The following is a 17,201-nucleotide window of genomic DNA, read 5'->3' as shown; positions in this document are numbered from 1 at the left end:
AACAAGACAGATACAAGCTTCTTTTTTTAAAAGCAAAATCAGTTAGGTCGCACTTATTATAAGAACACATATACACGTTTGATATAAGAACAAACTTTATAAGAACATGAGGCTTCGATAGCCAAAATATTAGGAACAAGTTAAGAACATTTTAAGGCTTTGCGGACTCTAAAACACTGAATTTCTTAGGAAAATGGTCAAATATTCACAAAATGGTGAAAATAAGAACATGTTAGGAACATTTTTAGGCTTACAACTCAAATAGTCTAGAACATCTGAAAGCTTCAAAAATTTTGGGTGTTCTTATAAAAAGCGTGTATTCTTACTTTGAAAATGTTCTCAAAGTGGTGCTTAGTTAATCTTAGAAATTAGGAAATATGAATATTATTGGGTTGCCGATGACGTCGCCAAGGAAGATGGTGGATATCGGGCAATTTTAAATCATATAAGGGGTCTAATTGACGCAATTTTTTGTTCAGTTAAAGACAATAAGGTTAGATTTCTAAGCTAGTAAAGCTAGAGAAGAAAAAAATTTTCGGGGGAGTTTTTTCACATTTTTAAGCTCACGTTTTTTTTCTCGGAGCGTATTCCGTTTTTTATGTTGACTTGAAGCGCCTTTTAATTGGTTTTGCGTTTTACATCTTTGTTTCTGGAAAGTCAATTACCATTCAACAAGATTAATAATTTTTAATGCAGCATTATGGCAAAATTATTACATTGTGTTTTATGATTTTCACAAGCTTTTAGCAGGTTAATACGATTTTTGGATAAATATATGACAGGCTCCTTATATTTCTATTGTATTAAACTACAGTAAAGTCGTTAATTTTATTTTCACATTTTCCGAACTTTGAAATTGGACTCCTATTAATTTGGAAGTAAATGGTGACTCGCTTGTTTGTCTCTAGGTCCATAAATTTATTTATTTCATAACTTTCATTAATTTTATTTTTACCGTATGTTTTTAGAATTTTAATGCAAATTGGTGTTAAATTCTTGATGCTATCACTTTACTGAATTTATAAAGGTTTGTATTCCAACATTCTTTAGGCGTACAAACTTTCGCAAGCAGAATTCAAGTTTTCGGTGCATAAAACCAGTGTTTTGATCGTTCAACTGTACTCAAACCACAATTTGAGTAAATTTTCTTTTCAGATTTTTTTTCGTGTGCAAAAAACTTGCGCGAATTACCCACTCAAGAATTCTCAAAGACATTAACTTTTGCGAATATGGCTAAGATTTGCGAAAATCGCGAAAGTTTCTGCCCGAGAAAGTTCTGTACGCTTAAAGTACTACAATCGATAATGGTAGTTGAACCTCTATAACTCGAAATTATTTATCAACATTGTTTGACGGCGGTCGAGATAACAGAGCAAGACCAAGAGACCTTATGTAAGGACGTGACGTCATGTTAAAAATAATTAAAAACTTCACTGAGAAAATATTTTTGAGAAAGAATCGTTTGAGATAATATCAAAAGATCCATACCGGGACTGGCTCCGGACAAGTATTTTTTTACATAGATTTTCTTTTCTTTTCACACATCTTGGAGTATTTACGAGGTAAAATTTGTATATTATTTATACGCTGACTCTAGCATCAAAACGATGATAAGAAAATATTTAGTACACGTGTTTACTAATGCATTTGTGTGTTATTGTTGTGATGCTGGAGGTTTTAATCATTTAACATGACATCGCGGCCTACCATAGTCCGTATAAACACCCTTTTTATTAGCTTATTGTTTTAACTTTTTGTTAGCCTTTTACTTTGTTAATATCAAATATAAAAATCGATTTGCTCAGTTTTTGATCACGTTACCAAGTATTTCTCTTGGAATTGGTTTAAGATGTAATCACATGATCAAAAAGCGAGTAAAACAAACTAATTTCACAAACGCAAGTTCAAGTAAGAAACAATGGAAAGAAACAAAAGGCTTCCAGACCGAGTTTTTTTATACGGATTATGATCCTTCAAAAGGTCTAGTTTAGTCCAAAATGTCTGGGAAAGTAGATTTTCTAGAACGCCGTGTGTGCAATTTACAAAGCCGTTACAAAGACTTGGCTTCTACAACAAGAAATTTGACTTAATCTAACCAAAAAGAATATTGATTTTCCATAAGTTTAATCACTTTTTCTTCATTCACAGCAGCAAAAATATTTTTTGGACAAATTCTTTGGACAACCCATAAACAATGGCTAATGAAGTCAGTAGACAGCCAATCAACGCAAGCTTACGTAAGCTTTTACTAACTAAATCAGCTGTTTCCAAGGATACAAGAAAGCATCAAGATCAGTGTGAAAGATCACGCGTCAATTATGAAAGGCGTTCCCGCCAATTTGAACAATGCGGTTACCAGTCTTCTATTACTCAACCATACCAAGAACTCGGTGACGTAGTTTTAGATAACCAAGAATTGATTTTGAGAGGCTTGGGACAAGAAGGATGGAAACTAGATTCAGAAGTGAGTTTTTAATCTTAATTGAGATATAGGTCCGGTGAGTGCAAAGGTTTTATTCTTTCAGGAGTGTTCCCGTTCCATTCAGACACATATTTCATATAAGGGCAGTGTTTTTATATTATAATGGCAAAAATGTTTTCCTTTTCCTCTTTCTGACCAATCTTGCTCCACATCCATGTCAATCCAATGTGAAAAAGCTTGTGAATCAAAATTGATGAGTAAGCAAACAATATCACTCTTATTTAAAAACAAAACCTGTAAAATCATTTTCGCTTTTCAACCAGGAGACATCAACAGTGGAAGAAGATGATTTTCATGTTAATGATGGTGACTCTAATGAAAAGGTATTACGGATGGAATTTTTGTTTCTTTTCGATCGTTGATTCGTCTAGAGGAGCGGTTGTCTTTTTGTTCGGCAACGTAGCAAAGTTTCAAGTTGTGGAGTAAAGTTTACAAGGCATTTTTAATTGAAGGAACGATAAAACTTGTTCGGAGACATTCGAGTTATAGAGGTGCGAGTTGATGACGAGACCCTGCTGTATTTTCATTTTAATTTGCTTACTAGGGTGACGATCATTCAAAGACGGAAGTTGATAAATTAAAAACTATCGATGAACAATTAAAACAAGGATTGTGAGTTAGTTTTTGTCGTCAATTGGCTCTTCCAGAAAATGTCCGTACATGGGGGGTGGAGGATGTAGTGTCCGGGGGTAGTGATAATTCTACAAGATTTGTCTTGTCCGGGGGGTAAACTTGCTCTGTTTGGGGGTACTATTTATTGTCCATGGGGTCAACTAATGCTTTTACGGGGGTCAAAAGTCATAATTTCCGGGGGTAAATTTCCGAAAAATGTTATATCCTCCACCCCATTATCAATTTTTTTCTGGAAAAGCCTCATGTTGAACATTTCAAAGTTTTTCAGACTCTAAAACTGTAGAAAATCAGACCAAAATACTCTGAAAAAAATGTTGAAATTAAGAACAATGTATGTTTGGATTAAAGCCCAAACATCCAAAGGCTTCCCAAAAATCATTTGCTATTTTTCATAAGAACAAATTATATAAGGCTTTGATGGCCGAAATATTGAGGAACAAGTTTAGAGCATTTTAAGGCATTTTCAAACATCTAATTTCTTTGAAAACGGACATCAAAAATACTCAAAAAGGTGACAACAAGAGCAGAACATTTTTAACCTTAATAACATCTGAAAGTTTTATGTTCTTACATCTATCCGCAGACACGTGTTTCGTCCTTCCCAGGACTCATCAATGCAGCTCGGGTAAGCGAGCATAGACTGCTTTTGTTCTTATTTTTATAAAAGTTTAATCTTTTATTTCTTGGATTCTTCTTTCTTTTTTAGGGACATTTTGAAGAAAGTGAGATTAGGAAGAAGTTTGTTCGATTTGCTGGAAAAGGAACGATTAGAAAAGGTATTTACTGATTTGATATTTAACCGTTCAAAAAAAACAGAATGTGATACACAGTTGACGCTCTCTAATTCGATTTTTAAGGGGAATTTTCATCGAATAAGGGAGTGTCGTTTCTGTGTACAGGGACTTTCAATATTATCGAATAATGGAGTGTATTGAATAGTAGAATAGGACGTCGATTGAGAGAACGTCAACTGTATATCTACTTTCTAACATTGGAATTACACTCCTGTCTCATTTTGACTTTTCAGTGAATATTTAAGCCATTGGTGTAAAGGGAGAAGATTGTCTGTTTTAATAAAATTTTAAAATTGTATTTTTTATAGCTCAAAAACCAAGTTTAAATTTTTACAAAATTGAAATGTTTTCCTAGTTGTGATGAAGGTTCGTTATAGTTTTTCAATAAGGGGGGGGGGGTCGATAGTAGAATCTCAGACATATATGAGTAGTAAAAGAATTTTTACGAATTTTTACATACCACCACCCAGACTCTTGGAAGAGGTATTTTACTACCCTGATGGTAAAAATATTTGGGACAATTTGTCATGGAGACCACCTATTTTTTGGTTGCTTCTCGGACTGATTTTACAAAAAAATTGCTAAAAAATTATTATTTCTGTGACACATTTTTCACTTAGTGCAAAAATTAATGTTTTGCCCTTAAAATTAAAGTCTTTTTTATATTGACAAAAAATTTCGAGAATTTTTTGTTTGCAGCAAACAACTTTCCAACAGAAAATTTGTTCAAATTATAAAAATTTTCAGATTTTTTCAGAAAAGTCATCCAAAAAAATTAAAAGAATTACAAAAATAGCTAAATTTCGATTTTTCGTAACACCACCACCATAGTAAACGTCATTATGCCTGAGATTTTACTACCGACCCTCCCCCTGTTTCAATGGGGATTAAATTTTTAATTTTCTAGTATGGAGAGATCCCAATCAAGTCTATGATTTCCGTAGAGAACATTACGTAATAAATATCACGAATTTCCCTTGTTTCCAAAGGAGCGCATACGTAGAGAGAAAGAAGAGAAAGAGAGCTGGGAACGAAAGATGCGGATGGTTGAACCGAACCACGTGGATTACGTTGGAGATACTTCCGATAGTGATGATTCTCTTTCTTCGTAAGTTTTCCATTTACCTTAAAAATTTTTTTTGGTTGTAGCCAAATCATCCTAAATTTGTTTCATGATGACTCTCCACAGATATCTTATATAAAACATTAGATGGAGCTATTTTGTCCCTGGATGAAGCAAAATACGTTTCTTTCATTTTTCCTCAAGGGATAATCAAATTGTTAAAGTACCAAACCCTGCTTGCATGGTACTCCTAAGAATCTTAAGTATAAGAAGGTATACACATCTCCTAAGACATTCTTTTTTATTATGATGTCGAAAAGAGGCACGCCTCTATGCTGACAAAGCAGAATTAACAGAAAAAATATCAGATTTTGTGCTCTAGCGGCGCGGGAGGGGGAGAAAATTGTTTTTTTCTGTTGTTTAAAAAATGTATATTTATTGAACCTTCTTTCTATAGAGTTATCATACCAAGCCCTATGCCTTCAAGATTACCATCAGCTAATAGTACTCTTAGGTAAGTATATACTTTCACTTTCACTTTCACTTTCTATGTTGAAACTAGGCCAATACATTTGAAGGGACACACTTTACTTTAATTTCATGGTCAACCTGAATTATTTTGAATCAAATAATTAAATGAATTAAATTGAAACGAAGAAGCTTTGCTAAACTATGGACCCTACAAACTAATGCTGGCCAAAAAATTAAGAGAATAATTTACAGTTGATACTGTCTAATTCGATTTTCAAGGGGAATTAGGTTTTCATCGAATCGTGGAGCGTATCGAATAGTAGCGCGTCGTTTATGAGAATTTCTTGTTAAAGGCGACTTTCAATATTATCGAATAAGGGAGCGTCTTGAATAGTAGCGCCTTTTACGAGAGTTTCTAGTTAAAGGTGACTTTCAATATTATCGAATGATGGAGCGTATCGAACGTAGAATTAGAAAAAGTCAACTGTAAAAACGTTGGAAAATATATACAATTTTGAAACATGCAACGCTTGCTGTAGAAATAGAAAGTTCAAGATATCATGAAGTGAATTCAAGTTTCTTGTTGACGGTGACTTTCAATATTATCGCCGAAGAGTGGAGCGTACACGTTTTTTTATTGGAACATAAGGCTTCGATGGCCAAAATTTTAAGAACGAGTTAGGAACATTTTAAGGCTCCTTAGACTTTAAAACAGCCAACTTCTTTGGAAAATTGGTCACAAAATGGTGAAATTGAGAACATTTTAAGAACATTTTCAGGCTTACAATCCAAAAAGTTAAGAACATCCGAAGACTTCTAAAATTTTGGATGTTCTTATAAAAAAACGTGCATCATATTAAATTTCATTGTTTCCATTTTTAGTCAACGAATTTCCTCACGGCTTACAGTCAACAACGATGCTTGGGGTGAAAGAGGAGCCTCTAAGATGGAGAACACGTTATCTCCTTCACGGATACCTTCTAATCTCCTCCACAGAGAGTTGCAACATAGTGCAATGACGTATCGAATGTTAAATACGGAAGGAGGAGAGCGCAAAAAGAAAACGAAAAAACGGAGACATGCGATACGCCCATTTTCGCCATTGTATACGAACTTGAATTTTAACAAGGTGGAAAATAGGTATTTTCTCATCTTATTTATTTTTTTTGGTTCAGGGTTTTTATTCACTTACATCGGCAGTATTGGCTCTTATGGGACTTGGTTCGTCACCTAGGCCTCTAGTTATGGTGGCTGATTTGCATGTGACACCCCAGTGTCACAGACCCACTGGGATCCCATCCCCACTGGAAAATTTGGCAAAAACTTGGTCCCCAGTGGGAAAATACTCTGGAATTTCAGCCCCACTGGGAAATTAACTTGGATTTCATCCCCACTCGAAAATCAATGTATAAAAATTGCTCTCCAAAACCATCCCCACTGGATTTTTTAACCTTGGAACAATAAAATTTCCATTCCCATTGGGATTTTAATAGGAATTTTTATCCCCACTGAAGAAAAAAGTTCCATCGGGGCTGTGACACCGGGATGTCATGTGGCTCGAACTCACAATTTTTTTTATTATCAGCCAAGTGCACTAATCATTACAGTGTTAAAAGTGCTTCCGTCTCATCGAAGTATATAAAGCGAGGCTTTTCTGTCTCAAAATTATGCATGATATTCGCCAAATTTTAAGAATATGTGCTAATTTAATTTTTTGTGCTAATTTGTATTTTTGTGCTAATAATTTGCTGTATCCATCCTCTGTCTCAGGTGAAAAACCTTGCTTTTGAGTCGACACTTTACCATTTTTCTTACTGATTTTATTTTCAGGGATTCTTTATTTCGTCAACTATGTGTTGTGAATTGGATACTGGAAGCCATGTCTCAAGACAACAATCCTCCTATAATGCCATCTGTGACGTCATCATGGGATGTGCGGTAAGAAATTTCATTCAAGTAGATCGATTCGCCTAAATCCAGTAAGGGGCTATCCTCAAGCAAACCTCAAGCAAGCTGCCTGTTCCTAACTGAGACATGAATTTCATCCACGAAACCAAAACAAACAAAAAACTATGCGCAGGTCCAAACGGGAAATATTTGAGGACTTTGAGCTATCAAGGTGTTACTAAATCATCCTGTCTGTCTTGATATAATCTGCAGCTAAGACAAAAAAATCTGTAGTTTTTTTATATTATTCGAATTAGATAGAGGTTTTATGTGTCGTTGAAAAGATAAAAAAGAGTGGAATGCTATGAATTAGAAAACATTCAAAATAATAAAAGATGAAGAAAAATCCAATAAGATTTCTAGTACTAGAAAACTTGTTCAAATTATGGAGGTTCGAGTTTAAAGAGGCTTCACTGTATTTCAGAAATTTTCTTGATCGAATTATTTCTTTATTCCACAGGGATTTAAGGCAAGAAACGAAGTTGTTACAAAAACGTGTTGAACGAGATAACGTCGTTGAACCGATTTGGCAAAGTTTTCTTACCAACCCCTCACGCTATCAGGTGTGTATTATGAGGCCTGAACTCTGATCACGATATCACGCAATTTTCTATCTTCACTCACGATCACGTAAAACAGCAAAAAAATTTGGACAATCACGCATCTCTTTGAAAAAGTCCCAATCACGTACCACGACTCAAAAATCTTTCAAATCACGATCACGTTTTGACCTCTCATCACGCAATCACGAAGAAAAAATTTCCAAATCACGTAATCACGCTGCAAAAAAGTCCCTAACGACGACTAAATCAGTATTTTCTACATTCCTCGATTTTGCGGGTCAAAACTGTGGTTTGCTCCCAATCATTTTAGTCGCTCTATGGTATGGTCCTAAAAAATGCAAAATAGGCAAACTTGCTAAAGCAAGAGAAGAACAACCAGTCAAATGATTGATTTTCCTGTATGACTTCTTTTTGTTTTGTTTTATATAGTTTCGTCAACGAAGAAAGTCAACAAAATTTATCCCAGCGTCAAGAAGAAGTTCAATACAATTTAATTTACTCAAACAAGAGGATATCAGTGGTAATTTTTGAAAATATAGTTGAGTCTCCATAACTCGAACACGCACGGGGAAAACAAATTTGTTCGAGAAATTTTGAGTTATTGAGTAAGGTTTATATGGCATTGTTAACTAAAGGGACTGTTGTTCGAAAAGGTTTGAGTTAAAGAGACTCCGCTGTATACATGATTATTATTTGATTTTAGGAGTTGACATATTTTCCAACGTTCTTCTTTTTTCTTAGGAGCGTTACGCAAGTCTTCCGTCCACTCGCAAGTCAGCCAATCAGGGAGAAGAGGTAAAAATTATAATTTCCCTGTCTGGACCTGCAGCAAGCGGCTGAAGAATTTTGCTAATAACAAAAACTGTGAAAGTAGGATATTTCACAAAATTTTAGTGCCAAATACTATCTAATGATCACCATTCATAGGAGGTTATATTTTATTCTTCTTCATTTTCAATTTTAGGCTCCAACAGTTCAAAACACATTTCTTTGCCAAGTAAAGACAAGGTAGTTAGTATTCTATTTTCAAGCATTCCACCTCTAAAGGTCCCTTACAAATGCTGAAATAGCTTTGGGTTTCACATTGGTGGATGGATCAAAATAAGTAAAAACTTCCATGGCTGAGCCAAAACTTCTAGAAAAACATTTAAAGCAACCTTTGCAAGTTTGTAGCCACAGTCAGAAGTGAAAGCTCCTCTTTCGATAACTATAGGTAAGGGAGGGCCGATTGATCTTTTATCATTCTCACACCTTATTTGATTGCTCAACTTATCAGTAGCTCGGCAGTTTTTTGGGTGGTGGCCTCAGATCACTTAGTCTGAATCGCAGACCTCTAAAAATTCACAGGTAGTACCTATAAGGAACAGTAATCAATCCGTTAGTGGATGTCAGCATCCTACATCCTACATATCACTTATATCGGCGCCCCCAAAATATGATTATATTTTTCCCGGAATAATAAGGAAAAGTTATTCAAAGAATTCTTATTTTCAACAAACTTTTCCTCACTAAGTTTCCACGATGATACAAAAACTGACTTTATCTCTATTCTTTGTTTATAGCTTTCTGAATCACAAACAGATCAATGGGGAAAATTGAAAGGTATTTCTTAATTAGAAAAAAATGCAACCCTAATTCTTTTTCGCCTTATTTCAAGAGTAAATGAACCAGCCGAGGCTGGAAGGTCAGCCAATAGAGCTTAGCTAGATAGCTTTAATAAGTGGGTTAACAGATGTAAGAGATGTACTGAAACAGAGTAGACTAAAAATGTTGAATACTGTAATGTACAAAATGTGAAACATTTGATAACAAGCCTGAGAGCTCCTTCACACCTCCCCCCCCCCCCACGAGAAATTCAAAGTATACTTCTCTTTAGCATTGTAGCACTGTTTTTATGACATCAAACCATTAAGCTATAGTTCATTACTATAAAATAAAAGAGAAACATAGTGTAATTAAACTTTTTGTTAATTTCATTCCAGTCAGTTAGAATACATTTTTTCTGTTCGATGTAGACAATATCCATATCTGACCAAAGTGTTATACTAGAAATAAATAAGAAAATTGCCAAAACGTCAGAAACTGTACTTTTTGTTTTACTTGATAAAACTCCAATTTCACTTTAAACTACAAGCTACAAATTTAAGTCACAAAGCGCAAACTCCAGAAAAACACAATTTGCATCAAAAACTTTACAAAACGTAGTTCATATTTATAACATTTCAACAGGAACTGTATTTTGGTAGACTTGGTCAAATTACAGAAACCATTTATCAGTTGTCTGCAAGGGCAATGAGGTACGTAAAAACTGACTGCTATTCAGTCAAAGCCAAAATTTGGCAAGGTCAAAACATAATTTGCATCCAGTCTGCGTAAATAAATTTTGTAGTTTAGTCGCAAATGATAATCGAAAGCAAAACTTAAAATTCATAACTATGCGGGTAAGCTCATTTTCCCCCGTTTTGCTTTAAACTCCCTTTTGATTGGTCTATGAATTTGGGCGATCGCCTTATACCGCCTTAGCGGAATAAACACACGACCATAACAAATAAATTCAACAAGGCAGCGAAGTAGTCCTCTCTTCTGTGCCAAGCACTGGCAGTGTTTTTTAAACTTTAAACAATGTTAAAAATGAAAGACCAGATGGATCTGTTTGTTGTGTAACTTGGCGATATAATTCATTAAATTCTAGAAACCATTTTTCATAACTTCTGCAGTCCGCTTTCGTTCTGCAAGTCTGATAAGAGATATGTATAAACTGTTATCGTCATTCATTCCATTCCATTATTCGGTCAAAACGTGCGCCAAAGTTAGGAAAGGTTAGAAAAACACAATCTGCGTCCGTAACTGCATGAAAAATAGTTTGATCAATTTCAACAAGAACTGTATATATTAATATTAATATAATTGATGAAATTCCAAAGACCATTTGTCATAATTTTGCAAGTCCAATAATAGGAGATGTGATGTCATCATTTGGTTTCCGTCATCTGACCGACCCTGATATTTACGGTCAGCAGGTAGAGTTGGAGAGTCGGAAAGCTTTTCCGCTGCTTTGCTGGATTTCCACTGTCGACCTCTGCACGCTCTGTGTTTACAAGTTTTCAAATCGAAGTAGCGAGCCACATGCTAATGGAGAGTAAACCGAAAACCAGTTTATCCACGGTTTCTCAATTTCTTAATTCGGATCAGTCCACACGACGGATTCCCTTTCAACAAGATGTAGCTGCTTCTTAAAAGAAAAATATTTTCAACCGAATGACCGAACGACCCCCACTTTTTAAAGTAGAAATGACGGGAACCAAACAATTTTTTGCGATTCGCCTTTTACTGTAGTCCAAAAAAGCACAATTGCATCCAGTCTTTATCAAATTTAGACAGTAGCTGTACTTTTGTAAACTTTATCAAATTCCAATAACATTATAACACCATCAATACCACCTAGAGGCAAACAAGAAAAATATGTTTTTATTGCAAAAACTAATAAAAAGCAGCAATAAAAAGTATCAGAAAAATTCAACATAAAACAAAAACTTGAGCAAACGGCTTTAAAGCTTCAAAAGATATAGAAAAAGACGTCCCCTTGATGAAAATCATGTGTTTGATTTGCCGAGTTAAAAAATAAATGACAGAAATTGAAGCTTGCAACAGATTTATACTGGAAATACTTTGGTACAACACTGACTTTTATCACATATGACTATCGCTTGAGCCGCCATCTTGAAACACCACATCATGATCTGTTAAAACAACGTACGCTAAAAGTACCCAAAAAGTTAACCCGATCGGAAGAAAGTTGAGAAATCAAAGTGAGCACATTATGATCTGTAAAAACAACGTACGCTAAAAGTACCCAAAAAGTTAACCCGATCGGAAGAAAGTTTAGAAATCAAAGTGAGATCGGAAAATCGGATTTTTTTTTTGCCGTCTTATGGTGGAAGAAGTAGAAGAAAATTTTACCTATTTGAATGCTCAGCTTAGGCTGACCAATTAGGAAAAGAGGTCAAATCGTTGTAGGGAAATCAGCACGTATTTGTGCATAGGCCATTTCACAGTCGAAATGGATCATGGGTAATCGGGACTGAATGCGCCCCGGTAACAGTTTCCCGTTGGTTAGACGCAAAAATCTGATAAAAAATTTCAAAACTTTGGGTCAATAGTAAGTCGTCATTAGCGCGCAGTGGTGACCTATTTTCCCTTGAAAATTGAATAGAAAATGCCATACGTAACAGAGGCACGAATAATAATTGTATTTGTCTCGTTATATCAACTGGCATTAAATCCCGAAAATGCCGTTTTTGGGTTGTTTTTTACCGAAGTTTGCCCAAATTTCTTTTCTTGAAAATTGATTATCTCCCGATCATCTTTCCAACGGTATATAGAAACCTTTTTGGAAAACTTTTTTTTTTCTGGATTGATCCCTTTTGACGAAATTCTATCAAAATTTATTACCTTTCAGCTGCAACCTTTGATCATCAACGTCGGCCTTCACTGGCGGACGTTGTGATAATGGCGTCACATAACAAGCAACAAAAACAGAAAGTCAAAACTTCAACACAACTCGCCCAGTTGTCAAGTAATCTGAAAGAAAATTTTGACGATATTCAAACCGAACAGGCAATCATACTGCATGATAATTTAGAACTGCACGAAAGGTTTGTTTTGATTCGATATTTTTTTTAGACTGATTTTTTTGAGCCCAATATTCCATAAAAATCCCTGGTCTGGAGGCTTATTGTTTTAGCTTTTTGTTAGATTTTTCCTTTGTCAATAGAAAAAGTTAAAAATCGATTTGCTCAGTTTTTGATCAAGTTACCCAAGTTAACCTCTTTAAGTTTAAGATTTAATCACATGATCAAAAAGTGAGCAAAATTTCTCAATGCAAGTTCAGGTAGGAAGCAATTGAAACAAACTAAAGGCTTCCAGGCCGGGGTCTTTTATACGGACTATGGTATTCCCTTAGTCCTTTTTGTTTGCATCCATCACGCCCAATAAATTTGAGATGTTTTACAGCAGTCTTGCAGACTCAAATTGCCTGGAAAAACTTATTGGCTTACATGATGTCATAAATTTAGGAGTTGAATATACCATTCTACATTCAAAATTTACGGAAAACATTGATTTGAAATGAAAATTTGCAACGACCAAAGTAAAATATTTAATACCAATGAAAATCACTATTCAGTATTTTGAAACCCTTTTAGTGACTCATACAGGTTTAAACGATTGGTGGGATAGAATATAGTGTCCGGGGGGATATTCAAAAATCTAAAACATTTGCCTTGTCCGGGTGGTAAACTTGCTCTGTTTGAGGATAATTTTGAATGTCCAGGGGGTCAACTGATGTTTGTCCGGGGGGGTTACACCTGCTGTCCAGGGGGGGGGGGGTCAAAAGTCACAATGTCCGGTGGGTAAATTTTCAAAAAATGATATACGCTCCAACCCCCATATTCAAATTTTTTCTGGAAGAGCCCATTAAAGGCAGGAGAAAAATGGAACGATAATTTTGTAGCAGCATCGTTTGTTTCTTTTCATAGAAATCGCAATAAGAATTTCGAGAAAAAATTTCACTCACTCAAAGTTGTTGGTAACCTTTACGTTGCGTTGAAAACATTACGTCAGACTGGTGACTATGGTAACAACAATAATAATGTTACTATAGATGACGTCACTTCTTCGTACCAATCAGATGATGAGCGAACGGTAGCGATAGCGGAGGACTTGGAACGGTCTTATGAGACATGCGCTTGGTGAGTTTTTAACAATTTACCTTTAGCGGTAATGAATTTAGGCTGCTGACATCCACTAAAGAAGTCGGATACCTTATAGTAGTTTGAATGACAGTACTCTGCATAACCGTTGGTAGTATAAATAAGAAGCTCCAACCGTCGTGGATGCTAGCAGTGACTAGCGGTAATGATGAAGTGATTTGTTAAGGCAATGGTAAATCTCGAATAATAGGTTCGAATCTCCACGAAAATTTTGATAATAGATTCCAGTCCCTGGTCACAAACTTTACAATCTCCAAACTAGTTTTTGTTTATCGAGTTTCTTTTCCCAAACTTTAAGATATGGATATTTTCATATATCATTTCTCATAGGATTCCCACAGTCTTGGCTAGCTAAGAAATATCTAAAAAAAAGATTAAAATCTTTAATACTGTATACGTACTAATAAAATATATTAGAATATTAAGCGAAATTCAATTGACATTGCTTCACTCAATTTATATTTATCACCGTATCCCTTTTCGACAGGTACCTGACGCTGACTCAGCATTTATCCGATGACGTCAAAAACGAGAAAAATATTACAATGATTTTAAAGAAAATTCAAAGGTTTTGTGACGTGAGTATTAATGTAACAAATATATGTCTCATATACACCGTATATAAACGTATACGCTTTTAGAATAATTTATAAAGACAGCTTCTTAAAATTGACGATAAGAAAATAAAAGAACAAATTGAAAAAATTATCTCAGATTTGGAAAATAACTAAAAATTGTTTATTATAATGTTAGCAACTATCGCAATTTCCAATTAACATCAGATTCTTGGTATTCTTTTCTTTATTATAGTTGGGTGGTCGAAAAGTGAGTACGTCACATTTTGTGCGAGCGTTGTCAATATTACGACCTTTCGAGTTACGCCATCCCGATATAAGTGCTGCTATCGAGGTATGCTAGTCAGGTGTATTTAAATGATTCTTCATCTCCTGTTCTATTTGAAGTAAATTTTGGAAAAACGAATTAATTTTCGCGAGATTTGATTTTGGCTTTTAACGAATTTTTCATTTATTCGAGAAGCTGTGTGATATTGCTGACTCGTGAACTCCGTGCGAAATCTTTGCAATTATGTTTTTTGGAGGAAAATTCCACCGTAAATTATCCATTTTTATTGCGAATATTTCCAGCTGACTTCTATTCTAGCTGACATGAAATTAAAACCACGCGAAATGTCGTCTTTTTTCTAACTTTTTTTTTCGTTTTCGATTTTCCGCGATGAATTGTTTCAGTGATGTTACCCTCTATATTGAAACTCTTTGTTGAATGACGGGATGTAACCAAAACATGGAATATTTTAGAAAGCATTGCGTGTTTTAAGTTCCGAAATTTCATAGGGAAGTCACTATTCATGAAGTATTATTTTGTCCCTGCCCATGTGGCGTTAAGCTTTTTTCACATTGATATAAAATTGTAGTTCAGAAAGGAACGGAGAAATTTTCTTTCCTAATACTTAAGGGCTCTGACCATAGTAAAAAAGATACACCATCTAGTGCAAATTTTTTTCAAAATCTTTTTTCTTCGCCGAAAATAAGCTCCTTAAAGTTGAAATACTTACCATAGTTTTTTGGTTATATCAGTCAGAAAACACATTGTAAACACGACAATTATGAAAAATTCACTTTGGTCAGAGCCCTTAAAGTTTCCTGTTCTTTCAAACATTCGTCAGTTAGTTTACGTATGTACGTAAGGCTGTCTTTTGGGAATTTCCCCGACATTACGTAGGGTTTTTGTTGTCTTAAGTTTATAAGAACTTTATTTCGTGACTCTCTTCTCATGATGTAGTAATCTTTTTATAGTAGACGCTCTCTCATTTGAACTTCTATTATTCGCGAATTTCTTTTAAAATTCGAACATGTTTCCAGTTTCCGTGAAAGAAAAACCCTCTTATAATACTTTCTTTAATTTCGAATCTCTCTGTAATTCGAACAAATAAGATTCCCTGTTTGGCTTCCCAGCTGGCACACAACGTTGTTTCAACGTTCATCTAACGTTCATAACGTCCATATAACGTTAGATGAACGTTGAAACAACGTTGTGTGCCAGCTGGCTTCGAATTGGCGAGAGTCAACTGTAATCGATACGCTCCATTATCCGATAATATTGAAGGTCACCGTCATCAACACGGACTCTCTTCCATTCGATATAAGGAATAATTTTCATTCGATGAAAATCCAATTCCTCTTAAAACCGAATTAGACTAGAGAGCGTCAACTGAGCTTTAAAAAATATTAAAATCAAATGTAATTAATATATTACCCAAGCGAATTATCACAATTGACAACTTTCAATTAAATTTTTTACAGTTTGTCAGAGACAAAATTGTCTCCATGGAACGAAAAGATTTTGAGATGTGGTGTAAAAAGCACACGAAACAAATGGAACGCCGAGCATCCCGTCCATAATGACGTCATTCATAATGGTGTCATTTATCGCTTGATTTGGATAAAATAAACAAAAGTCTAAGGAAAATAATTTTGTCTTAATTAAAATAAATCCTTCATTTGTAAATTTATTTATGGATTTCATGAATATTATTTTTCATCTAACAATTTAATGAGTTGTCGTTTATGAAAGAACAAATGCAAAACTTTTGTGCCTATATGGTTATATTGGTTCGCATGTATACATTTGCAGCATAGTTTATAAAGGGGGAGGGGGTAGAGATATCCTAAAAATTGCAGAAAGGGGAAAGTTTTTTAAAAGAGGGAGAAGGTGCACATCTAACCAGACGATCTCAATCGAACGGAATCGATGATCGAACCAAATCAAACACAATCGAATCTCAATCGAATCTCAATCGAACGTCAAAATTCTGGGTAATATTCGATTGGTTCGATTGTTGTTCGACTGCATTCGATTGTCGTTCGACTGTGTTCGATTGCCGTTTAATTGTCTTGCTTTCGACTGCGTTTGATTGCTCTATCAGTTGGGTGTTTAAGATAAAAACAGCAATTATTGCTCTTTTTGGCAATTACCGTATTGCCGAAAACGGCATTTTTTTCAACAATGAAATGCCGTGTCAGAAAAATTTGTCGTCCTTATAAGGGAAAAGATGTCAGAGGTGTTTGAAAGGTGATATGTCACATGTTCGACAATCCATTTGTTCGACAAATTCGTAAAGTTGTCGAACAAGTGGGTTGTCGAACAACTGGCTGCCCACTTGATCGACAACCCACTTGATGGACAACCCAATTGTTCGACAATCTATAGTTGTTCGACAATACATCAGTTCGACATTTTTAAAGATTTGTCGAACAAATGTACCGTCGAACAAGTGGGATTTCCCCATCTCGGATGGAAAAACAGGACATTTTGTCAACTTTTCACAACAAACTAACTTCAATTTTGTTTGTATATTTACATAAATTGTAAGAAGGCAAGTGGCTGTGAATAAATCTGACCATGTTATACCTGAAAAATCACATACTTGCAAAATCAAAAAAGTTTGCACCCAATCAA

At 34.9% G+C, this 17,201-nt stretch overlaps 2 protein-coding genes across 3 annotated transcripts in view; both read left to right on the top strand.

Annotated features, from left to right (window-relative positions):
* The first annotated feature begins 954 nt into the window (after window positions 1–954).
* LOC136813336 (uncharacterized) lies at window positions 955–7,980 on the top strand. The gene is made up of 10 exons (XM_067069848.1): window positions 955–1,027; window positions 2,152–2,464; window positions 2,746–2,805; window positions 3,027–3,094; window positions 3,822–3,891; window positions 4,899–5,017; window positions 5,430–5,486; window positions 6,326–6,583; window positions 7,274–7,381; window positions 7,851–7,980. The coding sequence occupies exons 2-10, from the start codon at window positions 2,195–2,197 to the stop codon at window positions 7,978–7,980; spliced, it is 1,140 nt and encodes a 379-aa protein (XP_066925949.1). The 5' UTR covers window positions 955–1,027; window positions 2,152–2,194.
* A 4,436-nt stretch (window positions 7,981–12,416) lies between these two features.
* Window positions 12,417–17,201, top strand: part of LOC136813408 (coiled-coil domain-containing protein 60-like) — a 108,665-nt gene continuing 103,880 nt past the window's right edge. The window contains exons 1-5 of one of the 2 annotated variants that reach the window (XM_067069927.1): window positions 12,417–12,608; window positions 13,491–13,703; window positions 14,212–14,302; window positions 14,535–14,633; window positions 16,046–16,296. In XM_067069927.1, coding sequence (XP_066926028.1) covers window positions 12,463–12,608; window positions 13,491–13,703; window positions 14,212–14,302; window positions 14,535–14,633; window positions 16,046–16,144 — 648 coding nt within the window. In that variant the 5' untranslated portion in view covers window positions 12,417–12,462 and the 3' untranslated portion in view covers window positions 16,145–16,296. Of the gene's footprint in view, window positions 12,609–13,490; window positions 13,704–14,211; window positions 14,303–14,534; window positions 14,634–16,045; window positions 16,297–17,201 lie in introns of those variants that run through there. The other variant, XM_067069928.1, reaches the window with a different exon arrangement.

Source organism: Clytia hemisphaerica, unplaced genomic scaffold, assembly GCF_902728285.1.
Source record: "Clytia hemisphaerica strain Z4C2 unplaced genomic scaffold, Clytia hemisphaerica genome assembly, whole genome shotgun sequence".
NCBI classification, from domain to species: Eukaryota; Metazoa; Cnidaria; class Hydrozoa; order Leptothecata; family Clytiidae; genus Clytia; species Clytia hemisphaerica.
The sequence above is the reverse complement of the archived record's forward strand: the minus strand, read 5'-3'. Positions and strand labels throughout refer to the sequence as shown.

Coding starts and splice junctions, on each gene's coding strand:
- LOC136813336 (XM_067069848.1), top strand. CDS start 2,195: ATGGCTAATGAAGTCAGTAGACAGCCAATCAACGCAAGCTTACGTAAG. Junction 2,465..2,745: donor GATGGAAACTAGATTCAGAA/GTGAGTTTTTAA, acceptor CTTTTCAACCAG/GAGACATCAACAGTGGAAGA. Junction 7,382..7,850: donor ACGTCATCATGGGATGTGCG/GTAAGAAATTTC, acceptor TTTATTCCACAG/GGATTTAAGGCAAGAAACGA.